Source organism: Schistocerca americana, chromosome 2, assembly GCF_021461395.2.
Source record: "Schistocerca americana isolate TAMUIC-IGC-003095 chromosome 2, iqSchAmer2.1, whole genome shotgun sequence".
In the NCBI taxonomy this organism is placed as follows: Eukaryota; Metazoa; Arthropoda; class Insecta; order Orthoptera; family Acrididae; genus Schistocerca; species Schistocerca americana.
In genome coordinates, this window is record NC_060120.1 from 54,248,332 (window position 1) to 54,267,785 (window position 19,454).

At 41.6% G+C, this 19,454-nt stretch overlaps 1 protein-coding gene across 5 annotated transcripts in view; it reads left to right on the top strand.

Annotated features, from left to right (window-relative positions):
• Positions 1-19,454, top strand: part of LOC124594810 (protein ECT2) — a 217,346-nt gene that overhangs the window by 107,267 nt on the left and 90,625 nt on the right. For all 5 annotated transcript variants that reach the window (XM_047133249.1, XM_047133247.1, XM_047133248.1 and 2 more), the window contains 3 exons: positions 7,217-7,348; positions 10,277-10,514; positions 10,692-10,810. In XM_047133249.1, the coding sequence (XP_046989205.1) occupies positions 7,217-7,348; positions 10,277-10,514; positions 10,692-10,810 (489 nt within the window). The remainder of the gene's footprint in view (positions 1-7,216; positions 7,349-10,276; positions 10,515-10,691; positions 10,811-19,454) is intronic.

Consider the following 19,454-nt stretch of genomic DNA (forward strand, 5'->3'; position numbering starts at 1 on the left):
TTCACTTAATAGGCTAAGTAGGACTTAAATATAAAGAAATTACCTCTTATCAATTATGAATGCACTTTTGCTTACCTCAATTCATTTGTTTATAGATGAAGTCAGCTCGTCTCCCCTTCTGCGCAGCAAAATGGTGTATGACCATTTCATTGAGATTTGGCCGATTCAGCAATTCTTTTTCTAGGGAACACATTGCAAGCGCACAAAGTCTGTCCTCATTCATAGTGTTGCGCATGAATGTTTTCACTCGCTTTAATGTAGAGAAACAGCGTTCTGCCTCTCCGCTCGTCATACGGAAGGTTACTATTATTTGCAAAAGTTTTACACTTTCAGGAAAAGCTTTAGCCAGATTGTTATCGTAAAGAAAGTTCAACAAGGTCAAAGCACCCGATGTCTTCATCAAATCTTTTTGGTTGTACAACACGTTCAGCTCGTGACATAGATCTGAAGACTGTAAATTGAACAAATTAACAGCTATTTTAAGCTCTTTTTCCGGAAAAATAGTTTGATGTTTTGCAAACAACGATGGATCAAACAGTTGTGCAATCGATAAGTGATCGCTGAAACTGAATCGTTCTCTGATCTGAGTTGTTATGAGGTCGCAAACGTTTCATGCACACACTATTCTTGATTCTGTGTAACGTCCCCGTTTTGCAGTTGGTTCTACCTGTTCCCAGTGATCGTCAGGTTCAAGTGAGGCCCTAATTTGCTGGACAGAATCTGCAAAGTGTGATACATATTCAACAGTTTTCACTGCATCAATATTCCTCTGCTGCAGTTGATTAAAGAGAATGTCACAATGAGGCATGACTGTATTAAAAAAAATTAACCGAAAGAGGAAATCTTCGTCTTGCAGGAAACCCTTCAGTCCCGTGGCCTTGTTTATTGTCTTGTAATCACTGGCATCATCATCAATAATGCTTTCTAGGCACTCAACAATTTCCTTTTGGTATTTGTACACAGTGGTTACGCTCCGTGATTTAAAATTCCATCGGATGAACCGAGTACATGTAGGAATATGCTTCTCCACTACTTCGTCAAGAATGGCTGTACGGCTAGAAGACCGGGGGAAAAAAAGGTGGGAATTCCTTCCAAGTTGCTAAAGAAGATCTGTACTTGTTTATTGCCTGTCACACAACGCTCAACAATTAAATTGAACTGATGGGCGTAACAGTGAATAAAGTGAGCATTCCTGTACATTTCTCTAATTCTAGTTTGAACTCCACTTTTATGGCCACTCATAACAGGAGCACCATCGGAATACTGAGCTATCAGTTTTTCAGGTGTTTCACGTACATTCATTTTCTCTAGCTCGCAGAGAACAGCTGCAGTTACATCGTCTGCACTGTGACTTTTTGGGCGTACAAAGGAAATAAATCTTTCATTTATTTGTCCCAGTAGATCATAGCGAATTATTAGGACCAATTGTGACAAATTTGCGCAGTCAGTAGTTTCATGAACTTCTATTGCAAGAAAGTTTGCCTTTGACAGTTGACTCCTGATGATATTGAGGCATACCTCATAAATTGATTCCAGGAGTTCATTTTGAATTGTCTTCGATAGGCCTAAGAAAACACGATTTTCTGATTTCTCAGTGTGCTGCTTCAAGACGCAGTCCAGTTCTGCCATAAGACTGACTAATCCTCGAAAAATTCGTGGGTTTTTGGAATCTTCTGTTTCATCGTGGCCCCTTAAGGCAAGCTCGAATTTCCCGCAAAATTTAATACAGCCTATCAGTTTACCCAGAATATACCGATTTTTTTGACACATTTTCATTATATATCTTTATATTCCAGTGGTAAGCACTGTCTAATTGGCACATAATGTCCACTTTCCCTAGCATTGAAAACTCAATGAAACCACTTAAATATTTTTCGCTGGAATTATGTTTTTTCCCCTTTGCGTGAAAATTCTTTAAGTCAGTGATACCAGTTTCAGGCCAGGCACTATCAGTAATATTTGTAAGAAGACAGGTGAAACACAAAAATGCATTTTTCACTTCACAACCACACAACCACTCAGCTGCATCATATATTGCTGTATTAAAACTGCATTTGTATCCTTGCCTAGATTTACACTGTTTCTGTTCTTGATTAATCGTTAGATCGGGTCTGGGTGCACCAAGTTCTTTCACTTTCATCCTATGGCTGTGTTCCAAGTTTTTACGTATTAAATTGCACACTGAATTCATATTGTGCTGGTTTCACACTCGTGGTATGTCGCAGATATTCACAAGGAAGTAAAACTCACTAAAATCTTGCAAAATATACTATGAAAAAGAAACTTGCTAATATCACACGGTATCAACAAAAGTAGTTAGCATCAGCAAGCTAGGAAAGTAAAGTAACGGAACAAATTTCGCGTGCTTTGTCCTCTAATCACTTAATGAAACTCTCGCTAGATGGCAGTACTGTTATGTTACTGTAGTCTTTGCACTCTGGCGGGATATTTGCAAACTTATTCTAAATGTGGATAAAATAGCCAGTGGCAGAAACAAAACAACTATGTAAAACATTATCAAAACAATAATACTAAACGTTGATTAATGACGCATCCAAGCGTAGTAGAGGTGTCCAGAGACAGAGTTTGGATAGCGAAGTTTCGGCCACTCTACATTCCTTTCTTACATAGATAGTGGAACATGAAAAATGTGTGGTGGTTGATATGACACCCTTAGGCCGCAAGCTCTGAGCCTTCGGGTCGCCCGTAAAGAGCAGTGCTATGTAGAAGCCACACCCCCAAACCGCTACTACATGCAGCTTACGGATGTTCCAAGGCGCAGCCTAAACACTACTAACTGTTCAGAAAACATCTATCGATACAAACAGTTTCAAAAACATTAACTGTTGTTATTTTAATCGGAATGGGAAATATGCAAAATTCGTCCTGATACTTTAAATTATGTAATACGTTCTTGCGAAATTTACTTTAACATATATTTTGGGGCGGCTCCGCCTCAGAGCCTTTAACTACGAGCCGCACCTGCTCAGTATTATAGCAGTTTATGTAACTATTATTGCAATTTTCCACCTAAAATTGGATTTTATTTGGTTCTTTGACACTAGTTGGCTGTTGCCCAGTGTCCATCTCATCTTGCATCTTTGCTGTTATGTCAAATTCTATCTTAAATGACAGTTAACCTCCTAACTTCTGAATCTTATTGTTGCCCCCCCCCCCCCTCCTATGCTGTTATCAGCGTTCATTGTGATGTGATGAGAATGAAAGGGGTTGTGTCAGCTTCTGGTTCTATGCAAACAGGGAGAGAGAAACAGGCAGATATGTTAGGAAGCAAGAGACATTGTAACATTTTCACATCAGTATAGAAGTGAAATGCAATACATATTCAGATCAAAACAGCTATGTTCTCAGGTCTAGCCACAATGTCGGAAATTGCAACATATTTGGAAGAACCAGCCAAATATTTGTGACAACAAAGATAGATATTTCTCAGCTGTGGTGTTTGAATAACGATGATTGAAATAGTGATATCACAGATATCAGGGTTGGCAAGCAAAAAATGTAGGAAAGATGATGGTCCACAAATTAATGTAAACCGTTTCTCTTCATTTATTTTATTTATCCTTGTGTTATTCAAATGTAGACAATCAATAAATGGCTTAAATTGAATATAAGTATGATGTTAACTTTTTAGGCACGTACTTTGTAAAAAAAAGTTTGTAATTTTGATTAGTCAGAATATGTTAACAATAAATTTTTCTCGAAAAGTCTCTTGAGGAAAAGGGGGTCATCTCATAGTCATGGTCGTCTTATACTTGGGTAAATACGGTAACACTCCTTTATTTCATTGGAGCACAACGAGATCTGACCTCCTTGAAGATAGACAAGTGTGTGAACCCAGAAAAAATATGTACAAATATGAAAGTTTGTTTCAGCTGTGGTATAGGAACAGTATCTGATACAACACTTGAAGATTTGCAGAGATAAATAAAGTTCTTATATCAGTTAAATGACTCATTTATTTGATTGAACTTTACAGTAGTTGACTGAAGAACACACACAGTTATGAAAAATGAAAGGTAAATATGTGCACAGCTCAGAAAACTAGAAAGTATATCTACAACTACATGAATCCTCTGCAAGCCTCTGTATAGTACATGGCAGAGGGTACCTTCTAGTAATTTCCTTTCATATTCCACTCGCAAACAGCGCGCGGGAAAAATGTATGTTTATATGCTTCCGTATGAGCCCTAATTTCCCATATCTGATCTTCATGGTCCTTACCTGCAATGTATGTTGGCAGCAGTGAAATTGTTCTGCACTATGTTTCAAGTGCTGGTTCTCTGAATTTTCTGGATAGTTTTCCTTGGAAAGAATGGTGCCTTCCATCGAGGGATTCCCATTTGAGTTTCTGAAGTGTCTCTTTAACACAAATTTGTTCCAAATGTGTTGTTCAAACCTACCAGTAATGAATGTAGCAGCCTGCCTTGGAATTGCTTCAATGTCTTCTTTCAATCCGACCTGGTACGGATCCCAAACACTCAAGTAGTACTGAAGAATGGGTTGCACTAGTGAACCGTATGTGTTCTCTTTTACAGATGAACCACACTTTCCCAAAATTCCCCCAATAAACTGAAGTCAACCATTCACCTTCGCTACACCAATCCTCACAAGCTCGTTCCAGTTAGAATTGCTTTGCAACATTATGTCCAGGTGTTTAAATGATGTGACTATGTCAAGCAGAAACTAATAATGCTGTATCTGAACGTTATGGGTTTGTTCTTCCTACTCATACGCATTAACATTTAGAGGTAGCTGCCATTCATTGCATCAGTTAGAAATTTTTTTGATCTTGTATCCTCCTACAGTCACCCAACTTCGACAGCTTACCGTACACCACAGCATCACCAGCACCCAGCCACAGATTGCTGCCAACCCTGTCTGCCAAATCAAGCGTGTATATAAAGAATATTAGCAATCCTATCACACTTCTCTGGGGTACTCCTGATCATACCCTGGTCTCTGATGAATGCTCACCATCGAGGACAATGTACTGGGTTCCGTAACTTCTGAAGTCTTCGAATATATATATATATCTGTGTGTGTGTGTGTGTGTGTGTGTGTGTGTGTGTGTGTGTGTGTGAACCTATTCCATATGACTTTGGCACCAAGTTTTCTTCAGAATTTCTATGGCAAATGCATTGAATTCAGAGATTTGAAGGTGTCCAACATTGGGTTTTTGTCCATTCTACAACTCGTATGGAGTACATTTCAAATTATGTGTTGTTGGAATCCTATTTAGTATTATACAGCATTATTAACTGCATGTGCCATAAAAACTTGGGAATCGTCTTGGCTTTCAACATCATACACGCACTTTCAACAATTTTAGATTAACGCGTTGGGATTGTCTGTTCTACTGTGTTATGTGTTGAACAGTTGTTTCTAGCTAAATTTAAAGGCTTCTCACAAGCTGTTTCCTGTCACTCAGATGTGAGTGTTGCATTTGTGAATTCGATCAGTGATGTCAGGTTTGTGTCTGGGAAAGTAAACAATCCTGTACCTGGTTGCATCATTTTAATGTGATATAAGAAAATGTGCATCACTAGTTGATTCAAGTGACGCCAACCCACAGACGTCTGAATGTATAAATTCATGTGGGTTCATAGAATGAATTCTCTCTTCAATGTTGAACTTGCTTTGCCTGTCTTGAAAAAAACTTTTAAATATTGTTACTTACTTTACAGCTTTCACAGCAGTTTCTTTGTTGTGCCCTGTATTTGAGTTTATGTGCATTCTGTGCATGTGATGTCACTTATTCTCTGACAGTAGAATGTGTCATTTTAGGGGTCAATAATAAAATTTAGTGATTTTGTGAATGAGGGAGCCCGAAATGTGCCTTTTGATGTGTAATATCCTGATTTAAAAGATTTTTTGTTATTCATAAACATTTAGCTTGGTAAATTTACGCTAAAGCATTAAATTAAAATAAACTTCACCAAAGTTTGCTCAAAAAGTGGATTAATGACCTCAGACAATTTTCTTTATATTCTCTTTCTCTATTATCAATCGCTAAAAATGCAGTGTAAATAATGTAAAAAGCTTCAACCAAAAATATTAATCCAATCTTGTTTATATTGATTCTTAGACAACAATCTTCTGCTTTCTTTCTGGCCTCTTAACATATCCTTCCCATTTCTCATCTTGCCAGAAGCCTCTGTCCTCATCACATACTGCCCTACGGACTGTCCATGACACTGCCACTTTGCAACTTGCATTAGGTATTGAATAAACTGTCTTATTTCCTTATTTCTCATATTTTGAATTCATAAGTAAATGGAGGTTCATATACTAACCAGTCTATCTGTTCCAAAAGTGAAGTTGCATCTGGATTTACTACAGTTGTTTTCCTAGGCCTAACAGATTGGTCCCCTGATGTAGCATCACCATCATTTCTCAATTCAGTTATGTTCTGGACCCCTGCTTTCCTTTCTTTTAGGTCTTTTGAACATAAAAGTGTCTGAAGTTCCATTCACCAGATGTGATCCAAGATGAATGTGGGATTGTTGGCAAAACAATGTCTGCTGCTGCCTTTGTTTTGACAACATTTAAATGATCAATTGTGCTCTACACACTCCTAATGCCCTTTTTTACAGGCAGTTTTATAAAAATATTAAATTCTACTAAAAAGAATAATGGGCCGTCAAATCTTCTTTGGTCTCTTCCTTGTGGATCTAATAATCCCAGTGGTGTTGCAACTATCTGGTGTTGCTTTCTTACATAGGAACTCTTTAAATAATTGTGCAGGCTTTTTTACCATCTCTTCCCCAGATTTTACTATTTCTTCTGTTATACCATCATTAACTCTTCACATGAAACAAATTGTTTTCTTGTGGTGGTACGATGCACTCCTTCTCATTGTCTGTCATCTGATTTCTTGTTTCCTTTAGTACACTGTGTATATCTTTACTATATAACACTGAATCTAGTTGGAAATACAGGAAGAAAATAGTTAAACAGGTCTCACGTACTTTGGTCGCAACATTTGGTCATTGCATGTCTTATTGAGAGTATCTTGAAGGTAAGTACTAGCCATCCATTTTCTCTTAGTAATTTGTAAGTTTTTCTAGCCTGTTAGGAAATTAATAGTTTTGTTTCAAGATACAATTAATTTGGTTTGAAAACTTAATGTAGCTAGATTTATTTAAGTGTTTGTCATTAAAAGATAATTTTGTATGTTTTCATTTATTCTCTTTAGGTTGTGGATGAATCAAATGTACAAAGCGTTCCTGACCTGACCATTAATGCTCCAATTGTCAAAGCAGAATGGTTTTGGAAGTCTGTACAAAATGAAGCACAAGCAGATGAGAAGGAACATCTGTTTGAAGACGTAAGTAAATTGGTACCTACCATCACCAAACACTGTCTCTTGTAGTGAAATGACGAAGTATATGCATTTTTATTTCTGATCATTCTTTGTGTGATTATCGTGTAACTTTCATGTGCAGGTGAATAAAAATCATTGAGTTAATTACTAACCCATCTCCAGGGAAAAACCTGTATACTTTGCTATGTGCCTGAAAACGAAGAACGAGTGCCTTGAAATTGACTGATAAAAAAAATTGTGATTGGGAAGCTTTTTGACTAAAATATTTCCTTTCGCAAAAACTTTGAACAGTTTTTCTCAATGTTTTTCACTTGTTTGCTTCTTTTGGATCTATTGAAGCTTTTGACGAATGATTGTTTCTGTTGCCAGGCATCATTTTCCACCTGTAATCAGAATGCATCTCTGGTTTAAGGTGTTTCTTGACTTGCGTTTGTTCCCTCATCCTCTGACAGATGAGTATCATCTGAATTTTTTCATAGCCCCTACAATAATACCAGAAATATGTGTACAGAGGACACTAGTTGGTAATTCCTGATCCACTAACTGGATCTATTCAGGTCAGAACAATGTATCCTTTGTTTATTCCAGCCAGCCTCAGTCTTGCTCATTGCCTCCTGCGATAGTACCAGAGATAACCAGAGGAAGTGAACTACTTGGGAACTTCGACTTCCTCACTAATTAATGAAATCTGCTGACCAGTTTTACACAATAATGTTAAGAAATTGTGATATTGTGAAATGTTCATTAGATTTGTTGGCTTGGCTTGTTATTTTCATAGGTATCAAAGTGCAGTGCAAGCTGCAGTGTTGGTGCAATGTAGTCATGCAGGTTTATGCATATCCTGCTGTCCCTGAAAAATGATTCGTCCAATAGATCACGAACACTTCCTGTCTCATTTAGGTTCCTGCTGACTCCTCACCTACAGTGAGTTGATGACGTCACTCCTTTCATTATATCTTTCTCCAAATGTTTCACCTTTTCCCTGTACTTTCTTTTTTTTGTGTTCTTCCTAACAGTTCCATACCACACACCTTTAAGTTCTTTCTTATTGTGGATATAAGCTTTCGATGTTTCATATGAGCCGTGCATGTCTCCCATCCCTGCCTGGCCATCTGATGCTGCCCATGGTTTCCTGCTGTTGCTTCAGCTGGATATTGAATATTGCGATGGTTATGTAAACGGACCATGACTACTTCTTTCTCAGTTTTTATTGAATGAAAAACTGCTTTATTTCTTATAACTCTAACCTATCAAATATACCTGTATCAATAGTAAATTAAATCATCAGATTTGTTGCTGATTCCACTGCTGTACAAATGTTTGAGTAGTGGAACAAAAACTGTAGACTTGGTTCTTTATTTGGGAACTTTACATTAACCCTTTTAATGCCATGCGATTTTCAAGGTATCAGCTGAAAAGTGCCAGGCGATTTTGTAGTGAATTGCAGAAGTTTGTTAAACTTACCATAAAATCTGAACCGTTTATCATTGGACCTTAGTTTTGTTTTTCTTATGTAGCTAGTACCTTCAGCTACAGGAATATTAGCAGAGTACACTATTAGGCCTCATACTTCTAAAGAAAACAATATTTGTATTAGAGTTTTTGAGTGGAAAAAAGTAAAACTTTGGTTTTAAGTCATATTTAGCCACATGTAAAATAATTGAATTTAAAATTTGTGTTCATATTATCAGTCTAAATAGTATTCTGAATGATGTTATATTTGTTTGTGTGTTTGTGTCACATATTTTAGAAAATAATGCACCCTGAAAAAACTGATGCGAGAAATGGGTAAAACATCTATAATTTTGTCACTAGTTCCAACAGAAAATAACATATACCAATTAAGTTTTAGGATCATTTATTGACACACAAATGTTGACCAACAGATTTGGGATGTAATCCCTTCTTACTTGTCTGTCAAGTGTAAAAATTTTGGGAGCAACTGAAATCTATTTGCGAAAACATTCGGGAAAACCATGGATTTGCCATATCTCCGTTTGTTGACCAGTAACTAAAAATTGTTGGTTTCTTTACGAGTCCCATATTTAGTATTACTGCCACAAAAGCCCTCATTTCTGGCCTGTGGTATGATACCAGTTTCTCACACGAGAGTTCACTGATAACTTTACATTTGCTTCGAGAAATAGCCAAGCATGTCTGTTTGTTTCCATTGCCATTAACGTAAACACTTGCACGGAAAAAAATGTTAAAAAAAATCAATTGGCTTAGAATTTATTGGTACATGTTTGGGGCCTGGTAATTCCGAAAATGTGAAGCGGTGGGGAGCAGGATTGTTCAACTCATCCATTCCAATTTCAGCAAACATGTTGCTGGCTGCAGTCAATTTTTCAACATTGTCTTCATCGTTGCTGGGTGCAGATTCGGCTATTGATGACTCGCATGATGTGATATCACCACTAGACCACTCATAGATCAATCCACTGTCCGAAAAACCTGCAAAATCGTTCTCCCTTTCACTACTTTCTGTGGTATACATCACACTCAAACGAGGCTTCTTGCTTGGTGGCGGCATATTACCTTTGAAATGAACAAAACACAACCATGTGTTTGAAACTCTAAAATATCGATTATTGGCATCGACAATCAAAACGAAGTACCTGACGACTATCTTTCGACCTTAGTTTGTCTTCACAACATGAATATACCACGATCTGTGCCTCAGTTTGAAAGAAAAGTGCGCGTAAATGGCAGTACAATTAGATCGTACCTGGCACTTTCCGCACGTACCGCACGATCCGATTGGATCGTATTTGGCACTGCAAGGGTTAATACCTGCCTAAGTTATAGTTGGTCAATGAATGTGAACACCTAAGTGGTATTTGAAATTTGATTTTCAGCACCACACAATTTCATTCATTCCTTCATCATTTTGATTTTGTTTGCTACACTCTAGTTTCTATTCTTCTCCAGTACTTAGAAACAGCTCAGAGTCCAGCAAGCTGGCGTACCTCGCAGGATACTCCATCTTCTACAGCTTCTGTTCGTGCAAGGAAGCGGAAACGCTTAAGAGATGTGGCATCACGCCTACTGCAACAAAATGAATCTCCAGCCATTCACAAAAGGAGATCATCAGTCAGTGATGCGGGTCTACTCAGTATGAGTGGATCATTCCTTGACTCATGTTCTGCAACACCTGACAAACAAGATGGTAAGTTCCCTTTTTTTGTTACACACATTTTAGTACTTACACATTGTCATGGTACCATGACTTCTAGTGTGGGAAAACAGTCTCTTACTACTGTCTCACGATTTTTGAAAGTCATTATTTTGCTGACCAGGTTTAACATATTTTATGTTATGAGCTTGTAATGCCTTTATATTTCAGAAGTTGAAGCTGTGCTTAGTGAGACACCAAGAAAAAATTTAAGCCCTCGTCAACAAGTATTCTTCGAGCTTCTGCAGACAGAGTCAAACTATGTGGGAATCCTTGACACTATCATGACGGTAAGAAGGTTTTGATAGTTATTCGAGTAAGCTGTGTGTCTAAGTAACTCTATCACATAAAATGTAAACAAGATTATCCGACTCCAAATATGAATGTGTATACATAAAAAGCAGTCTTTCTTTCTTCTTCTTCTTTTCTAAGCACATTTTGTCCATACAGGAAAAAGGCGCAAAATTTGTGTTGTCACATTCCCAGACTTTCTGGGGAGAGAAAGAGAAAGATGATAGGAATAAAATATGGAAAGGGGGGGGGGCTGTAAATGGGATTCTGTTGCCACTCTCGGAAATTAATAGATAGTAATAACTGAATCGTATATGTGAGTAAGTGAGGGGTAAATGGGATTCTGTTGCCACTCTCGGAAATTAATAGATAGTAATAACTGCATTGTATATGTGAGTAAGTGAGGGAAAGGAATGATGATATAAAATAAGGAGTGAAACTTCCGCATACTTGTGTCAACTTTCCAGCAGCCAAAAACTATAACATCAAAGCCACAACATCTGCAGTCCTCCATCCCCACCCGTCCTCTTTTTGGACACCATCCAGTACAACTAAGACTTAAGTCAAGAAAGAGCTTTCTGAGAACAACCAAGGTGCTTGCAGAACCACTTAAGGAAGGAAGATTTCAGGAGTAGTGCAATAGGAGCCAGCACAGCAAAGACTGGCTGGTACCAACTGAGAGAATGCCCCCTGGCCACACAGAAAACTGTGCCATTTGGAAGACACTCAGCTGACTTTGAAGTGGTCACATGGTGCAGATTCAACCTACGCAGATGGGCTACACAGTTAACACAGTGTGAGTGTGGTTTTGCACAGATCACCTATTGCAATGCAGTGTGTGCCCAACTACATGCATTGCCAGAGATCAGGTAAGGCTTCAGCCTACACACTCTGTGGCCAAATATTGGTCCAGAAAAATTTAATAAGTATGTAATAGTGACTTCTATTTTTAATTATTGTTACACATACTCTTAAATTATTGTATGGAAAACCCAGGATAGGATGTAACAATATTATGAAAAGGTAAGTTGCTACTCACCTTATAGCCGAGATGCTGAGTCACAGATAGGCACAACAGAAAGACTATCACAAATAAAGCTTTCAGCCAGTAACGCCTTCATCAAAAATAGATGACCGCTGCGCTGAGCCTTTTCAGAAGCCCAGCATGGCCATTACCACTCCTCCTCCGGCTCAATCAAAGTCCACAAAGCCGTGAAAAGCTACTGTAAAGCAGCAACAGCAGGTAAAGTCAAGTGGTAAACCATCCAAACTTGTCAATCTGATTCTACATGTTGCTTCTTCTGACTCCTCCCCAGAGCTGATGGAATGTGAGGAATGTGTAGGGCAATCATCTTGACCCATGACTGCCCCTCCACCTGCTCGTCTCCCCACCCTGGTGGAGAGACAGGTTGAAAGTGCCACCACCATGATAGATGGTTCCCATACTTCAGTGGAATTTGCAGGGGTTCAGGACGCATGTGGAGGAACTTTGTCTACTCTCTCAGGGTAGACTACTGTGTCTCCAGTAGACACTTTTCCGTCAAGTCATACACCCTTGAGCTTCGGGGCTATGTCCTCCACAAAGATGATGCCCTGAGTGGAGAGAGAGCTAGAGGAGGAGACGGTATTTTCGCCAATACCGACTACCACTCCTTGCCTCTCTCCCTTACGATGAATTTACAAGCATTTGCAATATCAGTGCACTTGCATCCTCCGTTGACAATATGTTGCCTTTACGTGCCGCCACATAATGCACTTGACGAAGAGGCTCTTGACGACATTCTTACACAGCTCCCCCACCCCTTCGTCCTCTGTGGTGATTTTAAAGCATACAGTGTACTCTGGGGCTCTGCAACTACCTGTCCCTGGGGAGAGCAGTTGAGAGGCTTCTCATGTCTTCGTGTGCATATCTGCTAAATATGGGACAGAGCGCACACTTTTGCACTGCGACTGGGTCATTCTCTGCCATCGATTTCTCATGTTGCTCTCCAGCCCTTTCTCACATGGCTCAATGGGAAGTGGTCACCGACTTGCATGGCAGTGATCACTTCCCCATCTGGATCCACTTGCCAGATGGGATGGGACCCAGTAAGAAGCCGCTGCGATGGGTGCTCCGTAGAGCAGTTAGGACACTTTACTGGCAGGTAGCCCAGTTTGAACACTGTGCCGATGTTGAGGACTGGGCGGATCATATTACCAAAATAACCCACCACATTGCTGCGGCACCCATTCCACAGTCGACGGGACAGCAGAAGAGGCACCTTGTCCCTTGGTGGTTTGACGAATGCCGCTCTGCAATCAGGACTAGGCGTGCGGCTTTGCGTAGGTTCAAGTGTCGGCCAACTGCGGGGAATCTTGCAGCCTTTCAGGTAGCGAGGGTGAAGTGCCGTCATATTATTCGAGAAAGCAAGAAGAGGTCGTGGCAACAGTTCCTGAACACCATTACTCATTCCATGAAGAGTTCTGTAGTATGAGAGAGGCGGGAGGTGCCCCATGGCTGCTGTAGTGGGGAACAGCACTCTCCAAACCGATCTGCGAAACATTGCCCAGACAATGGTGGCCTATTTTGCCATGGTTACTGCAACTGCCAGTCAGGATCAAGCTTTCTAGTACCATAGAGTGGTTGCTGAGAGGATTTCCGGTCCACCTCTGATGAAGATTGCAATTGCCCATTCTCCATGTGGTAGCTGGATTCTGCATTGTCTGCGGCTCGTGACACATCCCCTGGTCACGGCGGAATCCATTGTGGTATGCTGCAGCACCTTATTACCGGAAACATAAGTACACTCCTTGCACTTTTTAATGCCATTTGGGCATCGGGTCACTATCCGGACTCATGGCTTGAGGCCTTTTTGATTCCTTTTTTTAAAACCTGGGAAGGACCGTACGCGCCTGAGTAGTTATTGTAGTGTTGCCCTCACTAGCTGCATGGGAAAGACCTTGGAGTTGGTCAGCCGCCACATGGTCTGGATGTTAGAATCTAGGCATCTCCTTAGTCGCTTTCAGTGTGGATTCAGGAGGTATCGCTCCACCTTTGATAACCTGGCCGTCTCAGAGGCGGCAATACAACACACCTTCCTGCACCGGCATCACCTTTTAGGTATATTTTTTTACATAGAGAAGGCCTACGATACTACTTGGAGGCGTAGTATCCTCGAGCAGCTTCAAGGCTGGGGTTTTTGTGGCTGTCTTCCCATTTTTATTCGGTCCTTTGTGTCGCCATGTTATTTTCGATACTGAATCGGTGACATTCTGTCTGAGCGCTTTGAGCAGGAGAACGGTATCCCTCAAGGTAGCGTTTAAAGTGCGACTGTCTTTGCCATAGCTATTAATAGTATTACGTCAGCAGTGCAAAGTCCTGTCCAGTATTCTTTGTTTGTAGATGATTTCTCTGTGTTTCTCTTCTCTTCCAGTCTTGCCACGACAACACGTCAGTTGCAACTCGCTCTTCGACATTTGGATGAATGGGCGCAGAAGAATGGTTTTATGTTCTCAACTGAGAAGTCTGTGTGTGTTCTTTTTAACTATTCTCATTCCATTTTAACCTTTCCTGAGTTGAGGATGAGGGATGCTGTTCTTAATTTTACAGACACAGTGAGGTTTCTGGGCCTTATATTTGGCAGCAAACTTACATGGTTGCCACAAGTTAAGGACCTGAGGAAATGGTCGCTTAAGGCTCTCGGTATCTTAAAATACCTTAGTCACTTTACATGGGGAGCAGACAGGACTTCGCTGCTCTGGTTTTATAGGGCATTTGTGCGATCTCGGCTCGATTATGGGTGCCCAGTATATGGGTCTCAGAGACCTTATTATTTGAAAATGTTGGACATGGTGCATCATGAAGGCATTTGATTGGCCACTGGGGCATTTAGAACAAGCCTGATACCAAGCCTCTGTGCAGAGGCTGGTGAACCGCGACTTCACATCAGGCGACAGTTTCTTATGGTGCACCAGATACATAAAACGCTGTCCACACCATACACAACTGCAAACCATACCGTTGCTCGGCTTCCACTGGCATGGCTTTTTCATTCCCAGCAATGTGCAATGAGGCACTATGGGATTTGCGCACAGGCTTGCCTTTTAGAGATGGAAGCGGCTGGTCTCAATGTTTTACGTCGAGGTTGGAGCAGATTTCCACCCTGGCTCCTCCAGAGACCCAGAATTATTTTAGATTTGACTAATTTTAAGAAGGATAGTACACCAGATTTTACATACCAATCTCTGTTTTTTAACATTTTAGATATGCATCACAGTTTCACAGTCATTTACACTAATGGCTCGAAACACGGGAATTCCCTCGGCTGCTCTGTAGTGTTCTCAGACCGTGTCACCAGGATTCGCCATCCTGTTGAGTATACTATTTTTGCAGCAGAGCTCCACGTGATCCTGAAGGCATTGGAGCAGATGCGTCGTCTTCCTGGCAAACGTTTCCTTATCTGCTCCAATTCCCTTAGTGCCATGCAATTGTTGCAGAACCTGTGCCCAGCTGAGGAGTTCGTCCAGCTCATATCTGACCAGCTGTACTTGCTCCACCAGCGGGGTAAGCAGGTGTCATTCTGCTGGGTGCCTGGTCATGTCGGTATATGGGGCAATGAACAGGGTGATCAGGCGACCAAGGAGGCCTGCATGGGACAGGACGTGACACAGTGTCCTATTCCCTTGCAGTCTTTCGTTTCTGTCCTACACAGGAAGTGCATGCAGTTGTGGGAGGAGGAATGGCTGGCAGTGACTGCCAATAAGCTACGGTTGGTGAAGTCCACAACCCGGCCATGGTGTTCCTCCTGCCTGTTGCTAAGGCGGAGTGAAGTCACACTCACTCGTCTTAGGATTGGGAACTGTCCTCTCACACATAGCTTTGTATTACAGTGGCAGGATCCTCTGTTTTGTGATGCCTGTTGTGAGCATATCTCTATCCGCCATGTATTAACAGTGTGTGTTTTATACTGTGATGCAAGGGCAGTGGCAAAAATTGGTGGGGATCTGCCCTCTATTTCAGTTCATCATGAGACGAGTGTACTTAGAGTTTTAGAGTTTTACAATGTGTCCGGCCTCTGGCCTAGACTTTTAGGCTGGAGGTTTTAATGTGTTGCGGAGTGGCTGGTGCCACCTTCTTCTTCTTCTTCTTCTTCTTCTTCTCTCCTCTCTCTCTCTCTCTCTCTCTCTCTCTCTCTCTCTCTCTCTCTCTCTCTCTCTCTCTCTCTTTTCTCACCCCCCACCCTCTCCCCACCCCTCCCCCTTGCGGTCCGCCAGCCACATCCATCTCCTCTACTAACACTTTCTTCCTGTGTTATTCATGTTTTCCTGCTGATGCCATACTTCGTTGTGGGTCCATATGGTTTTCAACTCTTTGTTAGATGTGTTTTACTTGCTATTTTATCTTTTTGTATGGGGTATTTTATTGACACCCATCTCAATCTGTTTTTTCGTGGGTGCTAAAGACATCGCCATTGGGTGCCGTTATCACCACTTATCACCATCTACATCCATCCTTCCTACATTCTCAGGCAACTGAAGCCACACTGCAAGCAGCAGCACCAGTGTATGATGGCAGAGCTGACTGTATGGGTTGAGGAGGAGGCAGGGCTGGGGACAGGGAGGTATAGTAGGGTAGGGGTGGTGGACAGTAGGGGGCAGCTATATGCAGTTGCCAGGGCAGGGGAGATGTGACCTGTTGATAACGGTGAAGGAGAGAAGTAAAAAGACTTCGTGCAGTGGTGGAATGAGTGATTTGTAGTGCTGGAATGGGAGCAGCTAAGGGGGCTGGACAGGTGAGGACCATGACTAACAGAGGTTGAGGCAGGGAGGGTCACGGGAACGTAGGACATATTGCAGGGAAAGCTCCCACCTGTGCAATTCAGGAAAGCTGATGCTGGTGGGAAGGATACATATGGCACAGGCTGTGAAGCAGTTATTAAAACAAAGGATGTCATGTTTGGCAGTGTGCTCGGCAACATCGTGGTCCACTTGTTTCTTGGTCACAGTTTGTCAATGGCCATTCATGCAGACAGACAGCTTGTGGGTTTTCATGCCTACATAGAATGCAGCACAATGGTTGCAGCTAGCTTGTAGATCACATGATTGGTTTCACAGGTAGACCTGCCTTTGATGGGATAGGTGATGTTTGTGACTGGACTGGAGTAGTTGGTGATGGAGGACAGGTCTTGCATCTAGGTCTATTAACAGGAATATGAGCCATGGGGTAAAGGGTTGGGAGCAGGGTTGTGTAGGGACGGACAAGTGTATTGTGTAGGTTCGGTGGATGGTGGAATACCAATGTGGGAGGGGTCGGAAGGATAGTGGGCAGGACATTTCTCATTTCAGGACATTTCTCATTTCAGGACATTTCTCATTTCAGGACATTTCTCATTTCAGGACATTTCTCATTTCAGGACATTTCTCATTTCAGGACATTTCTCATTTCAGGACATTTCTCATTTCAGGACATTTCTCATTTCAGGACATTTCTCATTTCAGGACATTTCTCATTTCAGGACACAATGAAATGTAGTGGAAACCCAAGTTGCTCCAGTCATGGTGGTACTGAGTTACGAGGGGAATGCACCTCTTTGGCCAGACAGTGGGCTTTGAAAGGTGATGGGAGACTGGAAAGATAAGGCAAAGGAGATTTGTTTTTGTACAAGGTTGGGAGGATAATTACAGTCTGTGAAGGCTTCATTGAGACTATCGGTATATATCAGGAGGGACCGCTCATCACTGCAAATGCGTCAACCCCAGTGGCTGGGCCGTATTGAAGGAATTTCTTGGTATGGAACATGTGGCAGCAGTAGAAGTGGAGGTATTGTTGGTGGTCAGTAGGTTTGATATGGATGGAGGTTCTGATCCCAGCCTTATAATCCTATCTGCGGACAAAGGCTCCACCACTGTTTTGCACCGCAATGATTACCTGGCAGAAGAACTCTGCTATCTGTCAGATACATCGACCTACAAACCTTGCCACAGTGACCCCATTCCCGGAATCCAGCAGGACACTCCTCGAATCTTTTGGCCCATCCCAGAACCTCTACCTCGAGGCCATCTCTCTACTCACCCCTACCACTTCCTGCACTCCTAGCTTCTACATGCTTCCTAAAGTCCATAAACCCAACCATCCACGACACTCCAGTGTGCCCACTTACTTTGCTACTACCCAGAACCTACCCTCCTATATGAAAGATACCAACCATTTCCTCCACTGACTCTCCACATTTCCTGCCCCTTTGCCATATGGTGCCCTGCTCATCACTATTGATGCAGCCTCCATGTACCTAACATCCCTAATGCCCATGGCCTTACCGCTATTGAACGTTACCTTTTCCAACACCTGACAGATTCCAAACCAACAACCTACTTTCTAGTTGCTATGACCAACTATATCCTCACCCACAATTACTTTTCCTTTGAAGGCATTACCTACAAACAAATCGGGTACGGCTATGGGTATCCGCATGGCACCATCCTATGCCAACATGTTAATGGGCTATCTAGAGAAATCCTTCCTAAACACCCAGAATCCTAAACCCCTCATCTGTTTTAGCTTCATTGATGATGTCTTTGTGATCTGGATTGAGGGTGAGGACACCCTACCCACATTTCTCCAGAACCTCAACTACTACTCCCTCATTTCCGTCACCTGGTCCTACTCAACACAACAAGCCACCTTCCTAAACGTTGACCTCCACCTCAAAAATGGCTACATCAGTACCTCCATCCCTATCAGACCTACTAACCACCAGCAGTACCTCCACTGCGACAGCTGACACCCTTTTCATACCATACCTTTTCATACACCTTGCCATACACCCTAGCCACCTAGGGTCATCGCATCGGCAGTGATAAGCAGTCCCCCTCAAAAATATGCCAAGGGTTTCACTGAAGCCTTAACAGAATGTAATTATCCTCCCAACCTTGTACAAAAACAAATCTCGTGCCGTAAAATGAGAAATGTTCTGCCCACTATCTCTCTGACTCCTCCCACAGTGGTATTCCACCGTCCTCCAAATCTACACAATATACTCATCCATCCCTACACAATCCCTGCTCCCACCCTTTAACCCATGGTTCATACCCCTGTAATATACGTAGATGCAAGACCTGTCCCATACATCCTTCCCGCCACCAACTACTCCAGTCCAGTCACAAACATCACCTATCCCTTCAAAGGCAGGGCTACCTATGAAAGCAGTTGTGGTCTAAAAGCTAAGCCTGAATAACTGTGCTGCATTCTATGCGAGCGTGACAGCCAACAAGCAGTCTGTCAGCATGAATAGCCACCAACAAACTGTGACCAAGAAACAAATGGACCACCTTGTTGCTGAGCACGCTGCCAAAAATGACATACTTCATTTTAATAACTGCTTCACAGCCTGTGCCATATGGATCCTTTCCAGCAGCACCAGCTTTTCTGAATTGTGCAGGTGGTTCTTCAATTGCAGGTCTCACTTTGTTTGTGTAATCTTTCTTTACTGATTGATCTGTAGTGTGTGATAAATGTACATATTTACAATTGTAAGTCTACAAATGGTTGTGGTGTCATAATCTTAACTGTATAAAAACACCCAAAGTGGGCTCACTTGCCCAGTAGCTTCTAAGTGTTGGTAAAATATGGTATCCCATTACCAGGTTCATTTATGCTGAAAGCAT